The 24,553-nt window shown below is 49.4% G+C and overlaps 1 protein-coding gene across 2 annotated transcripts; it reads right to left on the bottom strand.

The window, feature by feature from the left end:
- Positions 1 to 147: 147 nt before the first annotated feature.
- CCDC61 (coiled-coil domain containing 61) lies at positions 148 to 22,870 on the bottom strand. 2 transcript variants are annotated; one of them, XM_079800213.1, is made up of 14 exons: positions 22,805 to 22,870; positions 15,820 to 15,978; positions 15,489 to 15,571; positions 12,048 to 12,205; positions 10,574 to 10,735; positions 3,506 to 3,716; positions 3,335 to 3,417; positions 2,552 to 2,721; positions 2,364 to 2,439; positions 1,986 to 2,137; positions 1,814 to 1,892; positions 1,588 to 1,645; positions 595 to 673; positions 148 to 456 (listed from the first exon to the last, which is right to left on the bottom strand). In XM_079800213.1, the coding sequence occupies exons 2-14, from the start codon at positions 15,965 to 15,967 to the stop codon at positions 359 to 361; spliced, it is 1,557 nt and encodes a 518-aa protein (XP_079656339.1). In that variant the 5' UTR covers positions 15,968 to 15,978; positions 22,805 to 22,870; the 3' UTR covers positions 148 to 358. The 2 variants fall into 2 exon arrangements, with proteins under 2 accessions (XP_079656339.1, XP_079656338.1); XM_079800212.1 differs by lacking the exon at positions 22,805 to 22,870 and adding an exon at positions 18,127 to 22,465.
- Between the last annotated feature and the right edge of the window lie 1,683 nt (positions 22,871 to 24,553).

Here is a 24,553-nt window from a genome sequence, read left to right as displayed (position 1 = left end):
CTTTCACTGCTTTAGAGTGCAAGATTTTTCCTGAGCCTGAACGCCAATCTGCCTCCCAGTCACAGACATGCCCAGAAATGCACACAGGTCCCCCCAATCCTGATATCTCCCCGTTCCACCCTTACCCTTCAGTCATAAGCTTAGGGATCCCAAGGGTAAATATGTTTATTTACAAAATACACAGACCCTCCCTCCCAGCATGCAATGCCTGGGAGAGTGAGAGGAGTAGGGGGCCTCACACACCTGAGACTCCAAGAGCACCAGGAGAGGAGGGGCGGGGCTGCTGTGTCCTTCCAGCCCCGCCCCCATCCAATCCATTGGTGGGCAAGGGATGGAGGGGCAGTGCTCCTTCTCAAGGTCATGACCTTGTGTCCAGTCTGTTCATGTATTCCTGCAAGGCCTTCAAACGGGCGTCTATTTCTGCTATGTCGGTTGCCTGGTAGTCAGAGCTGTACTCTGTGAGAACAGACGTGGGTTTGGGGGACTGTGAGGGGCCTGAAGCCACAGAGAGCTCTGGGGCCCAATAAATGCCCTCAGTACCACCCCAGCAGGCTCTGGGGCAGGTGAGGGGGAGATGTGGAGTCCCAGGCTCACCTTTGATGGGGACCCAGCCCCCAGAATTGGCCAGATGCTTCGGACGGCGGCCGCGCTCCATGGGAGTGAACTTCTGCAACTGGGGAGACAGGGAAGGAGTCAGGTATTCTCCCTCTACTCCTGCCCCCCAAATCCCACCAGCAATTCTGCACCTAAGGACCTCAGGAAAAATAAGAGCTGACACGTATTAGGCACCTATAACTTTCTACCTTCACCAAAATCCTCTGAAGTGATTACTATGACCATCCCCGTTTAACTGATAAAGAAACTGAGGCCCAGCTGGTGTGGCTGGGTGGTTGAGTTTGAACCTATGAACCAGGAGGTCACCAGTGGATTCTGGTCAGGGCACATACCCAGGTTTCAGTCGGGATCCCCAGTAGGGAGCGTGCAGGAGGCAGCTGATCACTGATTAGCTCTCATCATTGGTGTTTTTCTCTCTCTCTCTCTCTCCCTCTCCCTTCCTCTCTGAAATCAATAAATATATATATATATATTTTTAAATATATATTTTATTGATTTTTTTACAGAGAGGAAGGGAGAGGGATAGAGAGTTAGAAACATCGATCAGCTGCCCCCTGCACACCCCCTACTGGGGATGTGCCCACAACCAAGGTACATGCCCTTGACCGGAATCGAACCCGGGACCCTTCAGTCCACAGGCCAATGCTCTATCCACTGAGCCAAACCAGCTAGGGCCAATAAAAATAAATTTTAAAAAGAGAAACAGGCACAGAGACTGAGAATCTATCTTGGAGTCACACAGGTCTTAGGAGGCCATTTGTGGCCAGAGCTGGTGCTCTGGACCAGTGTCCTCTGCCCCTACGCCGCCCCCTCCTCCCTCCAATGCAGTGGTCGCAGAACACGGTGTCCAGAAGCCCTTCCCAGGCGCCTCTGCAACCCGATCCCCATACTGGACGCGGGGGGAAGGGAGCATGGGCTTCCGGTGGTTTCATGCCGCCCTCCCTGCTCCGAGGCCTGAGGAAAGACACTCACCGTATTGGACCCACTCAAGGTTGTGGAGCTGGGCCGCTTCCCACGCTGGCTGCGAATACTGAGGGAGGAATGGGGACCAATGGGAGGGATCTTTGGCATCTCCCACCTTAACCTCCCCTCGGTTTAAAGGCTCCATCGCTCAGTTTCCCAGTCTCCCCAGCCACCTGAACGAAGGTGGTCCCTCCCTCCCCCCCCTCCCCCCCCACCTCTCCCGCTCAAGTGTTACCCTCGAGAGAGGGATCCCGAGAAATCCTCGAACTCGCTGCAGGAGCTGGCGGACGAGCAGCGGCTGCGGAAGCTGTCCACTAGAGGGAGACGGAGATGGTGAGCCTCCAGCACTCCCCAGTCTGTCCGCCCACCCAGCCCGCCTGCCGGCCTGGCGGCCTCCACCTGGTTACCCGAGGAGCTGCGGTTTCGGGAGCGGTTAGCCGCGTCCCCTCGGCCCGTCACGGCAGCAGGGGGACGAGTCTGGCGAGCCCAAGAGATGGACGGCCCGTCCCCGCTTCCTCCGCTGCCCAGTCGGTTCCGCTGCCGCTGTTGCTGCTGCTGCCTGGGGAATGGCAAGCAGAAGCCCGCCTGTGCGCCCAACCAATGCGGGGAGGGCGTCGCTGCGCCCCTGCGGGTCACAGCCAGAGCAGGGGACGCCTGAGGTCCCTTGAGGCAAAGGGAGAGATGGAGCGGGTGACAGGTGACGGAGGCAGATGGGAGATGGGGACAGACCAGAGGAGCAGGGGAAGGGGCAGATAGGGGCGGGTGAGGAGGAAATGGATGCTAACTTCATCTTGATCTCTCGCAGCTTCTTCTCCTTGGCTTTCACAAAGGCTGTGGGGTCAAAACGGGGCAAGCGACCACCTAGGATGGGGTGGGGCGGTGTGGAGAGAAGAGGCTGGGGTCACGGGATCATGCCTCCGCCCCTCCAGTCCATTCCACCTCCTCCCACGGGCAGGGCAGGGCTGGCACAGACCTGAGGGCGAGGGCGAGGTCCGGGCAGGGCGGCCTCGACCCCGGCCCCCGCGGCCACTCTCCCGGGAGGAAGAGCGGGCGGCGCCGCGGCCACGCGAAGTGGACCGCTCCCTGGACGACGAAGCCCGGTCCTCCCGGGCTGGGTGCGGCACCACTGGCGAAGCCCGTCTCCTGGGAGCACAGGACCCCGTTGTCAGCTTCCCACCGGCCATGACCGCTCCTACCCCAGGCCTCTTTCCGGACTTCCCCACCTGCGAACCTTCAGGTCCACCCATTTCTAGACATTCGTGCCCTCGCCTATGTATACGACCCCCCCAAACCTTCTCCCGGGCTCTGCCCCGCTCGGAGCCCCACTACCCCTTCCAAAACACACCCTGTGTCACTTCCCACAGCCCGGCGGCCCCCTTCACCTGCCCCTTCTTCCTGAGGTCTCCCACAGCTCCCTGGTTTTCCCTCACTAATTACCTACCACCCACCCCCAATAAAAACCTGCATAAGTCACCCAGATTCCCACCTGCAGGGCAACGTCCCACCCTCAGGCCGCGCCCCTTTTCCCTGGTCCCTTCGAGCAGCCCAACCGCCAGAATGCCGCCTCAAGCCCAGCCCATCTCTCCAGACCCCACTCACCTTTTCCACTATTGGAGTCCCGTGTGCCACGTGCAATCCAGTAGGCCCCCCCTAACCCTCCATCCAACCCCGACCCCGCAGGCCCCGCCCCGAGGCCCCTCCGGCTCCGCCCCGAGGCCGCCCAAGGCCCCGCCCCCGGGCCCCGCCCCGCCCTCACCCCCTCCGGTACGCGGCCAGCTCGCTGTTCAGCGTCTTCAGCCGGACGCGCAGGCTCCGCTCAGACGCCTTCACCTCCTCGAGCTGCCAGGAGTGGACAGGAGCGCACAGGTCCAGTCCGAGGCCCAGGACTGCGCCCCCGGCCGCCCCGCCAGCCGCAGCGCTCCCTCACCTCCTTGGCCAGGCGGCGGCAGTCCTGGCTGCGGCGGCCGGACCCGCGGTGCCCGAGACCGCGCTCTTGCCGCAGCTCCAGCTCCAGGCTGCGCACGAGCCCGCGCAGCGACTCGGCCTCCTGGCGCGCCGCCCGCCCGGCCAGCGCCTCCTCGCGCGATCGGCCCAGCTGGGCCTCCAGCTCTCGCTTCTCAGAAGCTAGGCGCGACACCCTGGGTAGAGGGGAGAGAGGGAGAAGAGCTGGGGGAGGGGAGGGAGCCGAGAGGCACGGTCCCGTCATCCCCATTCCTCCACGGACACGCACCACCATTTCACCTGCCCCACAAATGGAAACCCACCACTCCCAGCTGTCCCCATGGTGCCATCACCTCCCCTCCTCCATTTGCCCCACATGACAAGGACTTGGCCACACTACCCCATCCCGCCCACCGGAGGACACAGCTGTGTTGAGTTCTTATTCCAAAATATAGCAGCTTTCTCCATACCCTCCAAGCCTAACCCTGAGGTCCCAGCCCCTCTCTGGCCCCTTAGCTGGGTCTCACTGCTTACTCACCAGAGGAGTCTTTCTAAAATACAATCAGGCACTACAGTGCTCAAAATCCTTCTCTGAGAAAAAGATGTACACACAGCCTACTACTTGCAGCACTTTTTGTAATATCAAAAGAGTGGAAATAACCAAAATGTACATCAACAGGAACTAGATGAATCTCTATGGTACATCCACTAAAATGTGCACCACACACCCCTAAGAAGGAACAGGAAGATCCCCAGATCCTGTCAGGATAGAAGTTTAGAAACAGTACAGAAAAAAAAAAAATGTTTCGTATGTCTCTCTGTGTAAACGAAAAAGGGATATTATAAAGTATAATGTTCATATTTTCAAAAATATATAAGGATAAATCAAAAACTTTAAAAAGGGAGGAACAGAGGTGGCAACAGGGATGAAAGCTGGACCCCTCTGAATGTCCCCTCCTTGTTAGTTTTGAATTTGGAACTATGAAAATATTTTATGGAAATAAATTTTAATAAAAGCAATCAGTAAAATTTTTTAAAGAAACTGGCTCAAACAGACCTAACTGTATATCAAAGTTAGTGGCATATTGGAGAATTATGTCCAGTGACAAAGCACACACACATACTTTATTTTAGCAAGTAGGAAGTAGCCTAAGGACACAAAGAACTGCAAAGAAACCTTAAACTTCACTCAGTGCTCTTCTTCTTAGTAGTTATATTGGTGTCATTAGGATAAAGAAAATAAATAATTATGTTACTGTAACTAGAAACTAAGACTTTCAGTATGAGAAAAGACATACAAATCAAAGAGGTTAATGCGAACTCATTTTTCTCTTTCTAAAAATGTAAAAGGCCTAAAAGTAATGTCAACCCAATGGCAATTAGCACCCCTAATAACCAGACTGTGATCTCTAAAAACAATTTCCCACTAAAAGAAACCACAGCTCCTTGGGAAAATTACTTACACCAGTTCTGAGGCTGGAAAAGCACAAGAAAGTCCAGGGCATCTTGACATGCCAGAAAACAGCCTCCCAAAATATACGCATGCCCAGACCCCCAGGACCTATGAATGTCACCTTATGATGTGTCCAATGAAATGAAGGACCTTGCCCGGCCAGAGTGCCTCAGCTGGTTGCAGCATCATCCTGTGCACCGAAAGGTTGCCAGTTCCATTCCCGGACAGGGCACGTGCCTGGGTTTTGTGTTCAAGCCCCAGTCGGGGAGCACACGGAAGGCAACCAATTGATGTTTCTCTCTCTCTCTCTCCCTTCTCTCTAAGCATGTCCTTGTGTGAGGATTAAAAAAAAAAAAAATCAAGGACCTTAACATGAGGAGATTATAAAGTGGGCCTAAATATAACCAACAAGTATCCTTATAAGAGAATCGGAGACACAGAAGAGGAGAAGGCAATGCCACTACACAGGCAGAGATTGATTGGCATCAAGTGGTTACAAGCTCAAGGATGATGGCAGCCGCCAGCTGGAAGAGGCTAGAACTGGGTTCTCCTGCAGAGCACTGCCCATCAACACCTTCATCTCATCCCAATGAAAGTGACTTCAGACTTCTGGTCTCCAGACTATAGCGAAATAAGATTCCTGTTGTCTCAAACCACAAAGTTTATGGTCATTTGTCAGGAAGCCATAGGAAACCAACATGGCATCAATTCGGTTTAAATTCATGCGTTCATAAGGATAGTAAAAACTAGACAAAACTCATCGGTCTCCATGGAGGATGTAAGGGAACCAACTAATTCTTCTGACAAAAGTTAAATAAAGTAAAAAAATAAATAAAAAATCAAGCATTAATCATGCCTTTCCCATAGGAAATGTATCTCAGGGGAACGAAGTAGTTGATGAGAGAATGCTTTTCTTTATTGATGAATCCCAGCTCACAAAAGTATTAGAGAATTAGATCATTGCCCTTTAAAACCCCTAATGAAAAATCCATCTAGCCACTGATTGTCAATAGCTGCCAAAACTATATATTAACTCAATGGTTATCACCTGGCCTGAAGATCAAAACCAATTAAAGATCTGAAATATATAGAGAGGTGCCTATATTTGGGGCAAAATACTGAATTTCCCCTTTGCAATCAAGACCAAGACAAGGATGCCACCTGCTAGTATCTCTACTTCTCAGCGTACTGCAGGTCCTCACCAGTGCCAAGAGGCAAGAAATAGAAACGAAAGATAAGGATTGAGAGGGAATTAGCAAAGCTCATTTGTAAACATTGAAAACCAAAAAGAATCTAGATAAATAAGACATTTGACTGAAGTTACTAATATATAAATATCAATTATACAAGAAGCAATATGACTTACATTTAAAGTAAAGAAACCACTAACAAGGGCATCTAAAGTGTGATGGAACACTATTATTGAGACATTAAATGAGACAAACAGAAACTGTTTATAGATTGGAATACACACTACAGTATTTATAAAGATCTCAGCTCTCTCCCTAAACAGTTCTACTGATTCAGTGCAATATCAATCAGATTTCCAACAAGTTTTTTGTGCTAGTACTGAAAAATCTATTGATTCAGAAATTTATATGGAAATGCAAATTGCCAAAAATATATGGAGCCCTGGACAGTGTGTTCAGTGGTTAGGGCATTGGCCTGTGAAACAAAGGGTCTCAGGTTCGATTCCAGTCAAGGGCATGTACCTGGGTTGCAGGTTTGATCCCTGGCCCAAGTCAGGGCAAGTGTGGGAGGCAACCAATCGGTGTGTCTCTCTCACATTGATATTTCTCCCCCCTCCCCACCGCCCTTCCTTCCACTCTCTCTAAAAATCAATGGGGGGAAAATATACTCAGGTGACGATTAACAACAACAAAAATATCTTGAAAATGAAAAACAAAAGGGAAAAACTTGCTCTGCCCATATCAGACTAACTGTAAAGTTACAGTAATTATAATTGGGTAGCTGGGACAGACTACTAGATGGTACTAGAACTAGGACAGACAAATAAACCAATGGCCTGCAGAGCACAGAACCTCACCTATGTATAAACATGACCTGTGAGAAAGGTGAAAGTGGCTGAGCAGTAGGGAAAGGTCACTTTTCAATACACGGCACTGGGCAAGGCCCTCTACCTCACCAAAAATCAATTCCAGGTGGACATGAATGTGAAAAGCAAAACACAAAGAATCACAGATGATGATACAGGAGAACGTCTTCATGACACGGAGAAAAGGATTTTAAGACAAGACATAAAAATTACAGCTGGGAAGAAAAATTTATAAATGAGTTTACATAAAAATGAAGAACCCCTGTGTATCAGAAGACATTATTAAGACAGTGAAAAGGCCAGGGGAAGGAGGATTTCTGAAACACACAAAATCAACAAAGGGCTATGTGCAGACTATAGTCAGAACTCCTGGAAAGCAATGAGAAACAGAGGACCAGGAGAAAACCAGACATGATGGGTGAACAGGCAATCACACAAGAGGAAACCCAAGTGGCTACTTAACAGGAAAAAGTGCTCCACCTCCTGGGCAGCTAGGGAAATGCAAATGAAAACCACCAACAGGCCCTAACTGGTTGGGCTCAGTGGCTAGAGCATTGGCCTGCGGACTGAAGTGTCCTGGGTTCCATTCTGGTCAAGGGCATGTATCTTGGTTACAGGCTCGATTCCCAGTAGGGGGTGTGCAGGAGGCAGCTGATCAATGATTCTCTCTCACATTGATGTTTCTAACTCTCTGTCTCTCTCCCTTCGTTTCTGTAAAATCAATAAAACATATTAAAAAAAGAAAAGAAAAGAAAACCACCAAGAGATGCTGGGCTGATGGGAACTTCATAGGAGAGGAACCCAGCTCTCAACATCAGAGCTCATCAGTCCCAGCATCCCTGAGAAGATGCAGGTACGCAGCACCAAGGTGTCTTTCAAAAGCCTCAATCTGATTAGCTGACAGTTTTGATAACCACGTCACCAGAAATGTGAAAAACAGAGCAGTACATTAACTGTGGAGATAAAAATCAACAAAATCCAGACTGTACTACAGGACAACCACCCTGGCCTCTTCCATTAATATGTCACATGAAAAAAGGGGCGGACTAATAAATTAAGATTTAAGAAACACATCAACAATTGCAACGTGTACCTATATTTGGATATTAATTCACACAAGCCAATTACGAAAGACATTTGTGAGACAATGCTTCTGCTTTTATTTTAAATGTCCTGTATTTTAAAGAAACATATTGAACTGTTTACGGAGGAATTTTTTTCTCAGGGGAGAGGGGGGAACATAGACCAAACAAAGATGGGCAAAATGTCGTGACCACTGAGGCCGGGGCACAAGTACATGCGCATTATACTACTGCCTACTTCTGTGTGTGCTTGGAATGTTTCCTAATAAAGTGTTTTTCAAAATCTGTGGCTCCCCCAAACCCTCCAAGGAGTTTCCCATTCAGCCCATTCCAGCAGCTATCCCCTCCCCCACTCCTCCCACCTTCCCCTTCCGGGTGCTCCAGCCAAGCTTCTCTTAGCAAATATAGCTCCCCCACCTCCCGCCCCCTCCCCTCCCCCAGAACTCTGCTCCGACTCCACTCACCCTTCAAACATCACCTCCCAGGGAGGCCGCCGCCCCCACCCCCAGCCAGGCTAGGTCGTGTCCCTGCTCTCTGCTCTCCTGGCTCCCCGTACATTTCCTTCCTGGCTTCCTCCTGGTGTTTATCAGTGGGATCATCTGTTTTCTGTCTGGATCCTCCCCCCATGAGGACAGTCACCGCCGTCTGGCCAGTGGGAAGGAACCTGGGCTCTGTGACCAGGCTGCCTACGTCCAACTCTGCTACACTTATTACAAGCTGGGTGACCTTGGGCAGTTTCACTTCACTCTGTGAAGTGGGACAATAATAATAAAGTACCTATAACGTTGTGGGAATCTAGGAAGAGTGCTTAGACCAGGTCTGGCACGGATTAAGGGCCCAAAAACATCACTAGTGCTGGGTGATGTGTCTGACACACAGTATGAACTCGTTAAATATTGGATGAATGAACGAATATATCTTGGAGTCTTCCCAAACTCCCTAACTCCAAATTGGAAAGCAGCAGCCACTGTCAAGCTGTGGATCTTGGTGCAGAGGGCGCCACCTTGTGGCCAGCCTGAGTGAGAAACACGCACGCAGACACACACCAGGCCTGGGGGCAGCTCCTGAAGAACTGAAGGTAAAGCTCCTCCTGCTTGGAGCACTGCACAGCCAGCCTGCGCGCCCCCTGGAGGACCCACAGGGCTCTCCAGCCCCCTGAGCTCTCACACCCGGGGAGGGAGAGGCCTGGTCCTCCATGTCGGCACTGAGGACTCAGTCCTGGGCTAGTAACTGCCAAGAGTGAACAGTGGCGCCCTCGCCGGTTTTGCTCAGTGGTTAGACCATAGGCCTTAGAACTGAAGGGTTGAGGGTTCAATTCCAGTCAAGGGCATTATCCGGTCAAGGGCATATACCAGGTTCGTGGGGACACGTTTGGGAGGCAACCAGTGGATGCGTCTCTTTCACAAGAATGTTTCTCTCTGTCTCTCCCCCTCCCTTCCACTCTCTCTGAAAATCAAGGGAAGAAAATATGTCCTCAGGTGAGGATTACCAAAAAACAAAAACACACACACCAAAAAAAGTGCACAGTGGCTGGGGAACCCACAGGGACTTGATGCTGGCTGCCTGGATTCAAGATCTAGGCTGGCCATATTAATCACTGAGACCGGGGCAAGTTCTCTAACCTCTTGTACCTCAGTCTCCTCCTCTGTACAATAGGGATGACAGCAATGCCTCCTTTGTGAGGACCGACTCATAAAGCACTGAGCAGGGTCCCTAGTACCCTGTTAAATGCTCAACAACATTCGCTACTGGTATTACTATTATTACTGTTAGCCCCACCCCCACCCCGCCCAATGTGTGGGGCCTCAATATGTCCAAGGCCTTTGCTCATTCACTCTTTCGGTCCCCTGTTCTCACCACATTCCCACCTAACACAGGCCTTTGCACATGCTGTTCCTTCTGCCCAGAACGGCTCTTCTCCAGCCCCTTCTCCGACCCACCCCGAGACCCTATCAGGTTCCTGTGACAGCCTTCCACAGCACAGGCTCCCTTTCCTAACTCCTCTCCCTTCGCAATGATGCACTCGGTGCTTATGTATCAACATCCGTGGGCCCCTGTGGTGGTCACTCACGAGGGACAGGGAGGGGGCCAGCACAAAAGAGGCACTGAATAGAGCACTTCCTCCCACCCTCTTTGCACATGCTGTTCCCTTTGCCTGGAATACCACCCCTTACCAGGCCGGGTCAGGTCCCCTTTCTGGGATCCCCCACCCTGCCCACACTACGTCTTCACAGATCTGTCTCCCCCACGGGCCTGGAGTCCCAGGAGGGCAGGGCCAAGATTGTCTCGTCACCACTGTGATCCCAGCACCATCCAGCACAAGGCGGCCAGGAGAGCTCAGAATAAATATTTGGTGAATGATGGACTGCCTTCCTCCCAACAGTGCTGAGCACAGGGCCCCGCAGTGCATGATGGGATGTGCCCCCGCCCACAGCCCCAACTGCCCACCCGTCCCAGACTCACTGCTCCCGCAGGTGCCAGATCTCAGAATCCCGGGTGTCCCGAGGGTCCTGACCGTCCAGCCCTCGAAGGCGGCCCAGCTCCTCCTTCAGTGAGCGGATGATGCCCTGAAGGAACACGGGGTCCGGCTTGCCCTGGTACGGGAGGGGCAGCGGGTAGTGAATCCTGAGGATTAGAACCGTGGCATCTCAGAATCCCGAGGGTGTCTACCAGACTCTGAGAGCCTTGGGGTACAAAAACACACAATTCCAACAACTTCACCTTCCCAGAGGCTTAAGTTCCAAGCACAGCTTCCAGCCCCTCCCTGCCCCCTTTGCACCAGTCAGCTCCCCCTCCCCCCAAGACCCTCTTATATAGCAGCTGTGGAACCACTGGGTCATGTCACTTGCAGCCAAGCACAATCCGAACTGAGATTCCATAGCAAGAGACTCTGGGACCCTGGCCTGGGTCCCCCTGGCTGGAGAAAGGTAGGGCACCTTGATGAGCTGCCCCACCAAACGCTACTCATAGAAGATTGATAACTTCCCACGGCAAAATCCAGGAGCTATTAATTACCGGAGCAGACACTGTGCCAGCTACCCAACTGCTATTCCCAACTCCCTTCTCCCTTCTCTCTATAGCCTCCGCTATAAAGACAGATAGCCACTCATTTTCCCAGCATCCCTTTCATGTGACCACTTAGGGCCAACTACTACGGGAAAGGTCATATGACCATTTCTGGCCAAATATTATCGGAAGTCCGTTGGGAGTCTTCTGGAAACACTTTGTTTTCCTGATAAAACAGTAGATGCATTTAGCAAGCACAGCCCTGTTCCCCTTCCTCTTGCTTGGATACGTTTGCGATGCCTGAAGTTCCAGCAGCCCCTTTGTGACCATGAAGAGATACAGACGAAATCAAAATGCCAACATGTTGCCCTGGCCGGTTTGGTTCAGTGGTTAGAGTCTGCCCTTGGACCAAAGGGTCACGGGTTTGATTCCCGGTCAAGGACACGTTCCTTGATTGCAGGTTCCATCCCCAGCCCAGGTCTCGGGTGAGTACAGGAGGCAACCAATTGATGTGTCTCTCTCACATCAATGTTTCTCTCCCCCTCCTCCCTCCCTTCCACTCACTCTAAAAATATCAATGGGAAAAATATCCTCAGGTGAGGATTTAAAAAAAAAAATGCCAACGATTTAAGGATGACACAAGAAAACAAACAAAAAACCATAAGGAGCTCAAGTCTCTAATGAAATTGTTGATTTCGACCACCTGTCTAGACATCTTGTTAAGTGATAACTATTGTTTGTTTAAGGCACTGGTGCTTATAGCCAAACACAATACTAAATGACACAAACCTCAAAAATGAAGATTCCAAAGGCAAGCTCAAAGCAACATCCCTACCTACCCTGGGTACCAGGGTTCCTGGGGTCTAACCACATCCTCTCCCATCTGCCCACCTAAAGCCAGCCTGGACCTAAAGCCAGTCCTTGGTCCCACCTGTCAAACTCCACGGAGTAAATGAGAATCAGGTAGCGCTTGGAGTTGAGCTGGGCCGACCTCGAGGCTGAGGGACCTGGGCGGCCCCCCATCTTGCGGTTCCGCAGGGACTCCAGATCTGTGTAGGTCAACAGGTCAAGGGTGACTGATTCGCTGCTCTGTTGGGAGAAGGTGGGAGGAGCTACCACAAGACTCTACATGGCCATACCCAGATCACCCAACCCACTCACTGACCACGCCCTGACCTGTTCTGGGAGCTATTTGGGCTTTCCTAGGCTGCTCCAGATGAACACGGTGGCCCTGTCCAAGGTGCTGGCACAAGGACATGGTCAGAGGGAGAAACTAGGAAGAACTAAATGCTCAACCATGGGGGACAGTGTGGGACTGTGGCTGTCCAAGTACTGCCCGCCAACCCCTGGGGACCCCTGAGACCCTTCCAGGGAGTCCAAGAGGTCAACACAATTTGCATTATAATGTTAAGATCATTTTGCCCTTGTGCTGTGTGTGTTACACTAATGGTGCAAAAGTAATGGTGGGTAAATATGCTGGCGCCCATTAGCGGATATTCAGCCCGTGGCATCAAATGTTCTAGTAATCACTACATGCCATGCCGTCTCAGTGGGGGACCAGGAAGGCAAAATAAGCAGACAGACAGATAAAACACAGGAAATGAAACCTGGGAATATTCTTGATGACACTGTGAAATTTATTAATTTTATTGCATCTCATCCCTTACGTGCACAGCTTTGTACTCCTCTGTGTGACAGCTGTCTCAGGAAAGCACTGTGCCATCGCGTTTTGAGCTAAGTTGGCCACTTTTTCACAAAACGCTATTTTTACTTGGAAGAACCACTGACAGACAAAACCAGGGTTATTCAGCCTTGGGTGTCTGGCAGGCATTTTCTCAAAAATGAACAGAGTGAGGCTGTCTCGTCCAGAAAAACAGCTGACAGTGTTTGTTGCCAATGATAAAACTCAAATGTCAAAGCGAAAATGGGAATTTGGGAAACCTTGTATCTGCCACCGTGCGCTGCACAGCCTCAGGATGTTGCAAGACTTTCCTGGTGAGATCAGTGAGGACATTAACAAATGGGACTTCCTGGTGTTGTATAATGACATGGGACAACATTTGGAAGAGCTACACAACTCAGTGAACCAGTATTTCCAAATGACCAGTAAGTGAAGTTACAAAATGGGTAATAATAGGTCCAGGCAAAATGCAAAATACACCAGTAGATTTCAGGGTAACAGAATACAAAAAGTTCATTGCTATGGTTTCAGATTCCACAATGCAACCAACCTTAAAGGAACTACCACCTGGTGGGGATGGAGGGTGAGTGCGAGGAGATCAACCAAAGAACTTGTATGCATATAAGCATAACCCATGGACACAGACGATGGGGTGGTGAAGGCCTGGGGTGGAGGTTTGGGGCGGGCTAGAAGAGGTAAATGGGGGGGGGGGGGGCGGGGAGGGGACATATGTGATACTTTCAACAATAAAGATTTTTTTAAAAGAAGAAAAGAAAGCACCACCTGTCCAGTGTTAATGTGTTAGCTAAGAAAGACATGCACGCCGAAGCCGGTTTGGCTCAGTGGATTGAGCGTCGGCCTGCAGACTGAAGGGTCCCAGGTTCGATTCCGGTCAAGGGCACGTGCGTTGGTTGCGGGCACATCCCCAGTGGGGGGCGTGCAGGAGGCAGCTGATCGATGATTCTCTCTCATCAATGTTTCTAACTCTCTATCTCTCTCCCTTCCTCTCTGTAAAAAATAAAAAATATATTTAAAAAAAAAAAAAAGAAAGACATGCACGATTATCTGAAAAAACTATGAAAGGGCTCCCTTTCGAACCACCTATCTAGGTGCGCAGATCTTTCTCCATATACTGAACACGGAACATAGGGGAGGACCCACCAGCTTCCGGTTAGCAGTTTAAAATGACACCTAAGTAGCATTCCTTGTCTAAGTTTCAACCAGTGCTTTCTATCCTAGTACTACTTTTAACTTCTTTTTTTTTTTAATATATTTTATTGATTTTTTTACAGAGAGGAAGGGAGAAGGATAGAGAGTTAGAAATATCGATGAGAGAGAAACATCGATGAGAGAGAAACATCGATCAGCTGCCTCCTGCACACCTCCCACAAGGGATGTGCCCACAACCAAGGCACATGCCCTTGACCGGAATCGAACCTGGGACCCTTGAGTCCGCAGGCCGACGCTCTATCCACTGAGCCACATCGGTTTCGGCTTTTAACTTCTTGACATATATTTTTTTCAATTGTCTCTCTCCCACTAGAATGTCAGCTTCATGAAGACAGGGACTTTGTCTCTTGGTTCACTGTTGTGTCCCCATGCCAACGGCAGTTCAATGAAATGAATGATTAGCTATATTCACTAATGTAACTAAATTTTTATGAAATATTGCTGAATCTTTCAAAAGCAGGTTATAGAATACCTTGGAAAATATGTCAACTAGCCCTAGCCGGTTTGGCTCAGTGGATAGAGCGACGGCCTGAGGACCAAAGAGTCCCGGGTTCAATTCCGGTCAAGGGCTACCTCAGTTGCAGGCTCCTCCCTGGCCCGGGCCCTGCTCGGGGTTCATGCAAGATGCAACCAATAAATGTGTTTCTCTCACATCAATGTTTCTCTCTCTTTCCCTCTCTCCCACCCTCCCTAAAAATCAATGAAAAAATATCCTTGGACGAGGATTAACTATATGCAGGGCAAAAGTATTAACTATATACAGGACAAAAGTAGATTTACAGCCCTGACCAGTTTGGCTCAGTGGATAGAGCGTCGGCCTGCGGACTGAAGGGTCCCAGGTTTGATTCCGGTTAAGGGCATGTACCTTGGTTGCGGGCACATCCCCAGTAGCAGGTGTGCAGGAGGCAGCTGATTGATGTTTCTCTCTCATCGATGTTTCTAACTCTCTATCCCTCTCCCTTCATCTCTGTAAAAAAATCAATAAAAAATATATTTTAAAAAAAGTAGATTTACAGTTGTTCATATGAAAAATAATACAATAATTAGTAGATAATAATACAAGAATAAACTCTGTGTTTTGCATACTCACAACTGTAAACATACTTTTGCCCCACCCTGTATAATCATAGATATGTAAATGCACACATAAACACACACACACAGATTCACAAATGAATAAAGAAATGAAGAAATGACCAGATCTTCACCAAAATATTACCAGGAGCGTTAGGAATGATTTTTTTCTTTCTTCTTTACATTTCTCTGTGACCTGAATATTCTACATGAGAATAATTCTCATTAGAATCAAAATAATCCACTTACATCTGGGAAAGAAGAGAAAGCCATAGCCCTGCCCCTCCAATGAAAGAGAAGAGAGAAGGTCTTGCATTCATCAGATGGGCTTCTACCCCCAGGAATCCAGGGGACGGAGACCTCCCCAGCCCCCAGCTTGGTCCCTACCTGGGTAAGGGCCGACTCCAGCATGTTACAGAAGATGCTGAACTGTTTGAAGTTCCCTGTCTTGTGAGTCAGATCTTCGATGACTGGTTGGGGAGAAAAGTCCTTCTTGAGGTCTGACACTTGCCCCATCCCAGGGCAATGCATCCCAGCTTTCTGACTTTCCCGGACTCCAGTGCCTCCGGCCTGAGGGATGAGTCCTACACCCCCACCCACCTTAGAGCTTCTGGTCAGGTACAAGGGGCAGGTGGGCAGGACCCCATTGGCCTCATCTTCTAGGAGAAGCTGATCCCGGGGAAGAAGAGGCGAGCCCACCCCAGGCAGGCACACTCACAGCCAGCATCGAACTCGCCCCGCCACTGGTCAGCCGTCATCCGGTCCTCCACCTCCAGCTCCAGCACCTGTCCCGACACCACCACCCGCACGGCATGCTCCACACCCCGGAAGACGTAGTCCACCTGCAGGCCGGCCGGCTGGTCCATGGCCAGTGTCACTGGAGAAGGGAATGAGACAGAGACCCAGAGGGGCTGAGAGCCCAGGCTCAGGAGCTGGAAGGTCAGCGTTCATTTCCTGGTTCTACCATTTACCAGCTGTGGCACCTTAGGCAGGAGACGTTGCCTCCATTTCCTCATCTGGAAAATGGGTATAAAACGGCACCAACCTCATAGAGTTGACGTGAGGATTAAATTGGACAATACACATAAAAGCACTTAGACTGTGCCCTGTATGATTACTATGCCCAAAACATGCTGGCTGATAGAATATATGATTTCCAACAAGAGAATCGTGATTAATACTATTGATTATTTATGAATCCTTATGCTCATTTTATTATTCACTCATTCATTCAGCAAACATTTGCAGAGAAAAATCCAGCTGGAAAGGGGACGGAGAGTACTGAGGTCGGGCGGGGCAGATTTCAAACAGGGGTGAGGGCAGGCCTCCGTGAGAGGCTGACATTTGCGCAGAGAACTGGAGGGCAGGGAGAGGCCATGTGACTCCCCAGGGAGAGAGTTCCCCGTGGAGAGAACAGCCAGGGCTATATATTATCAGTGAAACACTAAGTCGTCCTCATTGAATTAAAACTTGACTTTATGAATCAGTCTGCTGTGAGCATAAGCACCTTCTCTTAGCCGTAGCCACTGCTCACGGTTGGCTCCACGCGGAGCTGGAAGAGAGAGCCAGGCCTCCGCCTCAGCCTGGGCCCTCGGGGCTGGCTCACAACGGCAGCCCCGGCTGCCTGGGTTCACATCCAGGTTGAGCCACGTGCAGGGACAGGAGCAAGTTACTTAGCCTCCCCTGGAGCCAGATTCCTTATCCTTAAAGCAGGCGCCACCCTGGGTGCTGGGGATCTAGGGATCAGATGATGGCCCTACTGTCAGGGAGGGTGGCAACAGTCAGAGGTAATAAAAGGTCAGGTAGTGAGGAAAGGGAATGCTGGGGGTGGGGCTGCTCTTTGGCTAAGGTGGCCAGGGAAGGCCCCTCTGAGCAGGGCCTGGAGGGCGGGAGGAGACAGGTGAATACTGGGGAAGAGTAAAGGCCCCAAGGTGAGTAGTTCCTAGTTTGTTCTAAGAACAGCGAGGAGGGCAACCTGAGGGAGGGAGAGGGTAAGTGACGAGAGCAGGGGTGAACGCGCCAGATGACGGTCATGCAGGACAACTAGGCGGGGTAACAGTGCCCAGACTGGTGAAGGCTGAAATGAATGAATCACGTTCAAATCCTTGGAGAAACTGAGCCATGCCTGACACACAGCAAACACTCAATACAAACTGGCATCATCATCGTCATTATTGCTTTGTTGTTTCTGAGCTTGAAAGGGACTATAGAGACAAGGCAAGTGCCCCTCCCCAGGGTACAGATAGGGAAACTGAGGCTCAGCGAGAAAAAGGGCCCTGTCCAGAGTCCCAAAGCTGCTCCAAAGACAGAGCCACCCAGGGCTGTCCTCACCCCACTCATGCAGACCCCTCATGACTGATCTTCTCTCCCCATCACCTCCTTTAGTCCTCACACTTTCTGATATTGGGAGACGTCATATTGTGAGGGAGAAAGAGATGAGCCCTGAAACTCTAGGTCAGTGATTTTTAACTTTTTATAGTCCTGGAATCTAATGAGATCTCAGAACACCGTCTTCCCCCCCGCCTCCCCCAGATAAATGAACAGGCCCATAACTTTTGCAATTAATTTCAGGGGCTCCCAGAACATTGCTTCCAGACTCTCATCGACAGATCCCCTTTCTCAAAGGCCCAATGACAACTGTCTCAGCCCCACACATCCTGACAGGCACCTGTCCCTAGACCCAAGCAAGCTCTTGACTTTATTGGCAGAGGCGTCTCTGGTCTTGGAGGGGCTCCTAAAACCTGGAGACCTCTTTCCCCGGAAAATTCACTCTTGCAATTGTGCTTTCACCCTCTGGGCAGTTCAGAGGTCCCCACAACTACACATTTCAACGTATCACTCATCCCCTGGACCACAAAGTGGGTGCTGTGCAGTGCTGGACCTGTCCCTCCTCCCTCCTAGCCACCCCTGCCCTAGACCCCGCCCACCCTGAACATACCCCACCCCATTCTGGGATTCCCTGGGCCCAGAGCCCCTCCCTCCCTTCTCCTTCCCCCTAGCCCCCACGCTGACCCTATGCTTCTACCTGCATCCTCCATCCGTGCTCTGTGACCAGTGGCCCATCCTGGTGGCTGGTTTCGTTCCAGTCCCAAGTCTCTCCCAGCTCCTCTTCCCCTCCTCAGCTTCTAGACCCTGCATCCCAGCCAAGCCTTCAAGGGTTCTCTCTTGCCAACCCTCAACATCAACACTTGAATGTTGTGCTTGGTGTGGACACCCCAGAACCCCACTCTGGCCCACACACAGCAGTCAGACAAGAAGAAATAAAAGGCATCCAAATTGGAAAGGAAGAAGTAAAACTGTCATTATTTGCAGATGACATGATACTGTATACAGAGAATTCTAAAGATTCCATCAAAACACTACAGAACTGATAAATGAATCTAGCAGGTAGCAGGATAACAAAATAAATATCCAGAAATCAGTGAATTTTTATACACCAGTAACGAACTATGAGAAAAGAAAACTAAGAAAACAATCCCATTTACAACTGCATCAAGAAATAAAATAAAATACCTAGGAATAAACGTAACCAAGGATATAAAAGATCTGTACTCGGAAAATAATAAGACACTGAAGAAAGAAATTAAAGATACAAGTAAGTGGAAACAGATACCATGTTCATGGATAGGAAGAATGAACACCATGAAAACGGCCATACTACCTGAAGGAATCTATCAATTCAACACAATTCCTGTCAGGATACCAATGGCATATTTCACAGAACTAGAACAAATATTCCAAAAATTTACATGGAACACAAAGACCCAGAAGAGACACAGCAATCTTGAGAAATAAGAACAAAGTTGGAGGACTCACACTACCTGATATCAAACTATATTATAAGGCCACAGTAACCAAAACAACATGGTACTGGCATAAAAACAGACATATCCCTAGCCAGTTTGGCTCAGTGGATAGAGCATCAGCCTGCAGACTGAAGGGTCCCAGGTTCCTTTCCAGTCCAGGGCACATGCCCAGGTTGTGAGCTCAATCCCCAGCAGGGGCCATGCAGGAGGCAGCTGATCAATGATTCTCTCTCATCATTGATGTTTCTGTCTCTCTCTCCTCTCCCTTCCGCTCTGCAATCAACAATAAAAAAATTTAAAAAATCAATGGGACAGAATAGATAGCCCAGAAATCAACCCATGCCTTTATGGTCAATTACTATTTGACAAAGGAGGCAAGAATATACAATGGGGAAAAGGTAATCTACTCAATAAATGGTGTTTGGAAAATTGGACAGATATGTGCAATAAAAGTTAAACTAGACCACCTTCTTACACCATATACAAGAATAAACTCAAAATGTACTAAAGACTTAAATCTCAGACATTTCTCATAGCAATATTTTTTTCTGATATATCTCCTATGGCAAGGGAAACAAAAGAAAAAACTCAACACCAAAAAAATAAACAATCCAGTTAAAAAATGGACAAAGGACCTGAATAGACACTTCTCCAAAGAGGACATACAGATGGCCAACACACAAATGAAAAGATGTTCAGTGTCACTAATCATCAGAGAAATGCAAATTAAAACCACAGTGAGATATCACCTCCCACCTGTCAGAATAGCTATCATTAAATCAACAAACAACAAGTGCTGATGAGGATGCAGAGAAAAGGGAACCCGCCTATTTGGTGGGAATGCAGACTGGTATAGCCACTGTGGAAAGCAGTATGGAGTTACCTCAAAAAATCAAAAATGGAACTGCCTTATGACCCAGCAATTCTACTTCTGGGACTATATCCAAAGAAACCTAAAACAGTGATTCAAAAGAATATATGCACCTTGATTAAATTTACTCCTAGGTATTTCATTTTATTCATTGCAGTGATATAGCCGAGATTTAGAAGCAGCCCAAGTGTCCAAAAATAGATGAGTGGAGCCCAGCCTGCATGACCTGTGAACCAGGAGGTCGTGGTTCGATTCTGGTCAGGGTATGTGCCCAGGTGCCAGTGTGGGGCATGTGGGAGGCAGCCAATCGGTGGTTCTCTCTCATCATTGGTGATTCTGTCTCTCTCTCCCTCTCCTTTCCTCTCTGAGATCCATAAAAATATATTTTTTTAAAAATAGATGAGTATAGCCATAACCGGTTTGGCTCAGTGGATAGAGTATCGGCCTGCGGACTCAAGGGTCCCAGGTTCTATTCCGGTCAAGGGCATGTACCTTGGTTGCAGGCATATCCCCAGTAGGGGGTGTGCAGGAGGCGGCTGATGGATGTTTCTCTCTCATCGATGTTTCTAACTCTCTATCCCTCTCCCTTCCTCTCTGTAAAAAATCAATATATTTTTTAAAAAATAGATGAGTGTATAGCCTGGCCGGTGTTGCTCAGTGGTTGAGCATCGACCTATGAACCAGGACTTCACGGTTCAATTCCCGGTCAGGGCATAGGCCCAAGTTGCGGGCTTGATTCCCAATGTGGGGCGTGCAGGAGGCAGCCCATCACTGATTCTCTCTCATCATTGATGTTTCTATCTCTCTCCCTCTCCCTTCCATTCTGAAATAAATAAAAATATATTAAATTTTTTTAAAAAATAAATGATTAAAAAAACCATGGTACATTTACACAATGGAATACTACTCAGCCATAAAAAGAAAGAAATCCTACCCTTTATGACTGCATGGATGGACCTGGAGAGTATTCTGCTAAGTGAAATAAATCAATCAGAGAAAGACGAGTACCATATGATTTCACTTATATGTAGGATCTAATGAACAAAATAGGAACAGACTCATATAGATACAGAGAACAAACTGACAGCTGTCAGAGGGGAGCGGGTACAGGGGCTGGGTGAAAAAGGTGAAGGGATTAAGAAAAGAAAAACCTCACAGACAATAGTATGGTGATTACCAGAGGGAAAGGGGGTGGGAGAGGTAGAAGAGGGTAAAAGGGATATAAATGGTGATGGAGACTTGACTTTGAGTGCTGACTACACAATACAATATACAGATGATGTATTTTAGAACTGTACATCTGAAACCTATATAATTTTATTAACCAATGCCGACTCAATAAATTCAATTTTAAAAAGGGAATAAATAAATAACTAAAAAAAAAAAAGAATCCCAGTGTATATATAAAAAAAAACACTAACATATGTCAGGTGGTGATGTTATAAAGAAAACTCAAACCAAGTGGTGAAGGGCCAGGGAGTGACAAACGGTTTTGGCCTGGCTGGTCAGCGAGGGCCTGGTGACATTTGAAGAGACCTGAAGAAGGTGAGGGAGAAGCCATCTAGCTGGACATCTGGGGAGAACACCATCCAGAGGGGACAGCAAGCACATTCTCCAGGTGGGACGGTAGTTGCCATGTTTGAGGGACCATGAGGAGGCCAGGGTGGCTGAAGCAGGGTGAGCAAGAGGGAGTGGGAGGAGCTGAGGGCAGGGAGGAGGGGAGCTGGACCCGGTGGGGCCTTGTGGGCTTGGCAAGGACTCCTGAGAGAGGTGGGAGACTCGAGGATCTGAACAGGGGAGCAACCTGAACCGACTGGTTTTAACCAGACCCACCCTGAACGTGGGGTCAAGGGCAGAGGCAGGGATCCCAGTAAGTTCACTGCAACAGACCAAGTAGGAACAGGTGAGGGCTTAGGCATATGTGGGTGCTTTGAGAAAAAGGAGGAGTGACGGGAAATTCCCAGGTTTGTGTCCCGAGTTCCTGGGAAAACGGAAATGCCATAAACTGGATTTGGAGGTTGAAGGGGGGAAACCATGAGTTTGGTTTGGGACAAGTTTTTCAGGTCTGCTTGTCAACTGGACTTGCAAGTATTAAAGAGTCGGCCATTGGGTCTCTGGATTTCACCGCGGACAGCCAGCTGGAAGTATCACCATAAAGACTATGTGAAGCCCAAAGACTGCATGAGGCCAGGAACCGTCAAAGAGGTCATTCTACCCACGATGGAGCTGGGGCACAACGGGTTAAAGCACTCGCCCAAGCCACCCCATTGTTCCAGGGCAGGGCCAGTGGCAAAGCCGGGATTCAAACCCAAGGCCACAGCCTTAACCACAATAGGGCTGTTAGAAAGTTTAAGGAGGGAATGTATGGGAGTGGGATGGGGGGGTAGGGGGATGGTAAGATATGTACACATATAATACCTTAATAAAAAAAATAGAGGGTAAAAAACAAAAATAAATAAAAACAGCAAGTTTCTCCTAAGGGGGGAAAAAAAAAGTTTAAGGAGTTAATTCACAGGACACACTCGATGGGTACCTTGCACATGCTCAGTCCTCAGTAAAGGCCGAGCCTTCCACCTCATTAAAGCACACCCTCCTCTCTGGAGGCCTCGCTCCCTCTTCTATTGCTTCTGCATATGCCCCCCGCCCCAACCAAAGCCTGTAACTCATCGCAGGGCCCCCGCCCCTCCACGCTGCGCTACCATAACCCTCTGCCTTAAAACCGCCATGAGATCGCAGGGCTAGTTATTACAGGGGCATGTCTATATTTTACCACCTGCTGTCTCCTGCCTTACACACGTTCCCCAACAAAGATCCTCCTGCGAAATACAAAACATCCCCCGACTCACAATCTGCCCTCGGCCTCAGAGCCCTCATTACAGCGCCCACCCGTGTTAAAGGGCACCCCCTCCCGACTCCCCCACGGCGGGGTCAGCGGCCTGCCGCAGCCCACTCTCCCCGAGCGCACCCCCTCCCCCCAGGATCGCCGACCCGGCCCGCGCACCCGCCGCTCTCTGCGCTTCTCTCACCTTCTCCACCGCCACCCCTCCGCGCGAGCGGTTCAACCGCCGAAGCCCCAGCCCCGCCCCAGGATCAGGCTTTTTCACTTGTGATTGGCTCTGGCTCCCTCACCACCAAGTCCCCATTCGTCACACAGACGCCCGTCACTCAGTCCCGCCCCAGAGAAGAACCCGCCCCCCCCCGCCCCCCAAAGCTTGCAATTGGCCAACTCGGAAGAGAGGCTCGAAATGGGTGGGGTTGTGGGTCTCCTGTCCGATCTCCACTGGCTAATCCTGACTGCCGGTCATACAAAGAGGTTTCTGTTATTTTGAGAGGGAAATCCCGGAAGTAGTCCCTTGACCCCGCCCATCACCCCCTGCGATAGAGTAGGCCGCGCCCACTGGGATAAAAGGCCGGGGGAGCCGAGGTCCCCGGCTGGCGCGGGGGAGTCGGACGCGCATGCGCAAGGGGAGGTGTTGGCGGTAGTCTGAAAGCTGCGGAAGTGCTCTTAGCATAAAAAAGGCAGGTTGAGATTTATCATCGCTCGGGGCGTCCCCAGCCTGCACTAAGTACTTAGTAGGCCTTGGCTTCTTTAAAGTTAGCAACCCTGCAGGGTAGGCGCTATTGGAATCCCCATTTTGCCACTAAATAAACCGGCTCAAAGAAGTACAGCCGCCGGCTGGGGACCACACAGCTTGAGAACACCTGTTTTAAGCCAATGAGGCATCTTCGTGCGGGTACGGCTTATAGAATGCGGTGAAGGAGCGGGGGAGGGGCTTGTTCTTCAAGGAATACAAAAATCACAAACACAAAATGTGTATGGTCGTGAACATTTACTTGGAGCATGAAATAATAGCAAATTACATATTTAAAAGAGCTGCCCTGGCTGATGTGGCTCAGGTGGTTGGAGCGTGATCCCGGTACACGGAAAGGTGGCCCTGGTCGGGAACGTAGGGGAGGCAACGATTGATGTTTCTATCTCACACGTGTCTCTCTTTCTCTTCCTCTCTCCCTTCCCCTTCCTCTCTCTACAATCCTTTTTTTTTTTTTAAGCTGACAAATACCGCAAACATTGCTAAATCCCAAAAGATGATAGCGTAATGTTTTTATTAATGTACTGCCTGACACACCTCTGTGATATGTTTCCTACTTTTTTGGCTTCCTATACTTATTTCACAATATCCTGATCTCCAGAGAGAAAAGTACATTTTCCTTCCTCTAGCATATTTGATGGAACTTTTTTTAGTCATTAGAATTTTTTAAAAAATATTTTTATTGATTTCAGAGAGGAAGGGAGAGGGCGAGATAGAAACATCAATGAGAGAGAATTGCCTCCTGCACGCCCCCTACTGGGGATCAAGCCAGCAACCCGGGCATGTGCCCTTGACCAGAATCAAACCCAGGACCCCTCAGTCTGCAGGCGGATGCTCTATCCACTGAGCCAAACCCGGTAGGGCAGAATTTCTTTTTTTTTTAAGTTTCAGCTTCACAAGTCAGTATTGGTGACGTTATCTAAATTTGCAGGAAATTCGTGAAAACTTTCATGAAGTTTAACTCATCTGTTAGCTGGAAATTCTGGAAAAGGTTTCCACAGACTGGCTTCTGGCTCATTCCTTTTTTTTTTTTAATCCTTACCCAAGGATATTTTTCCATTGATTTTTAGAGAGTGGAAGAGAGAGGGAAAGACAGAGAGAATATTCATGTGAGAGAAATACATTGACCAGGGCCCAGACAGGAGAGGAGCCTGCAACTGAGGTACGTGCCCTTGACCAGAATCG

This window comes from Cnephaeus nilssonii (genome assembly GCF_951640355.1).
Source record: "Cnephaeus nilssonii genome assembly, chromosome: 20".
In the NCBI taxonomy this organism is placed as follows: Eukaryota; Metazoa; Chordata; class Mammalia; order Chiroptera; family Vespertilionidae; genus Cnephaeus; species Cnephaeus nilssonii.
The sequence above is the reverse complement of the archived record's forward strand: the minus strand, read 5'-3'. Positions and strand labels throughout refer to the sequence as shown.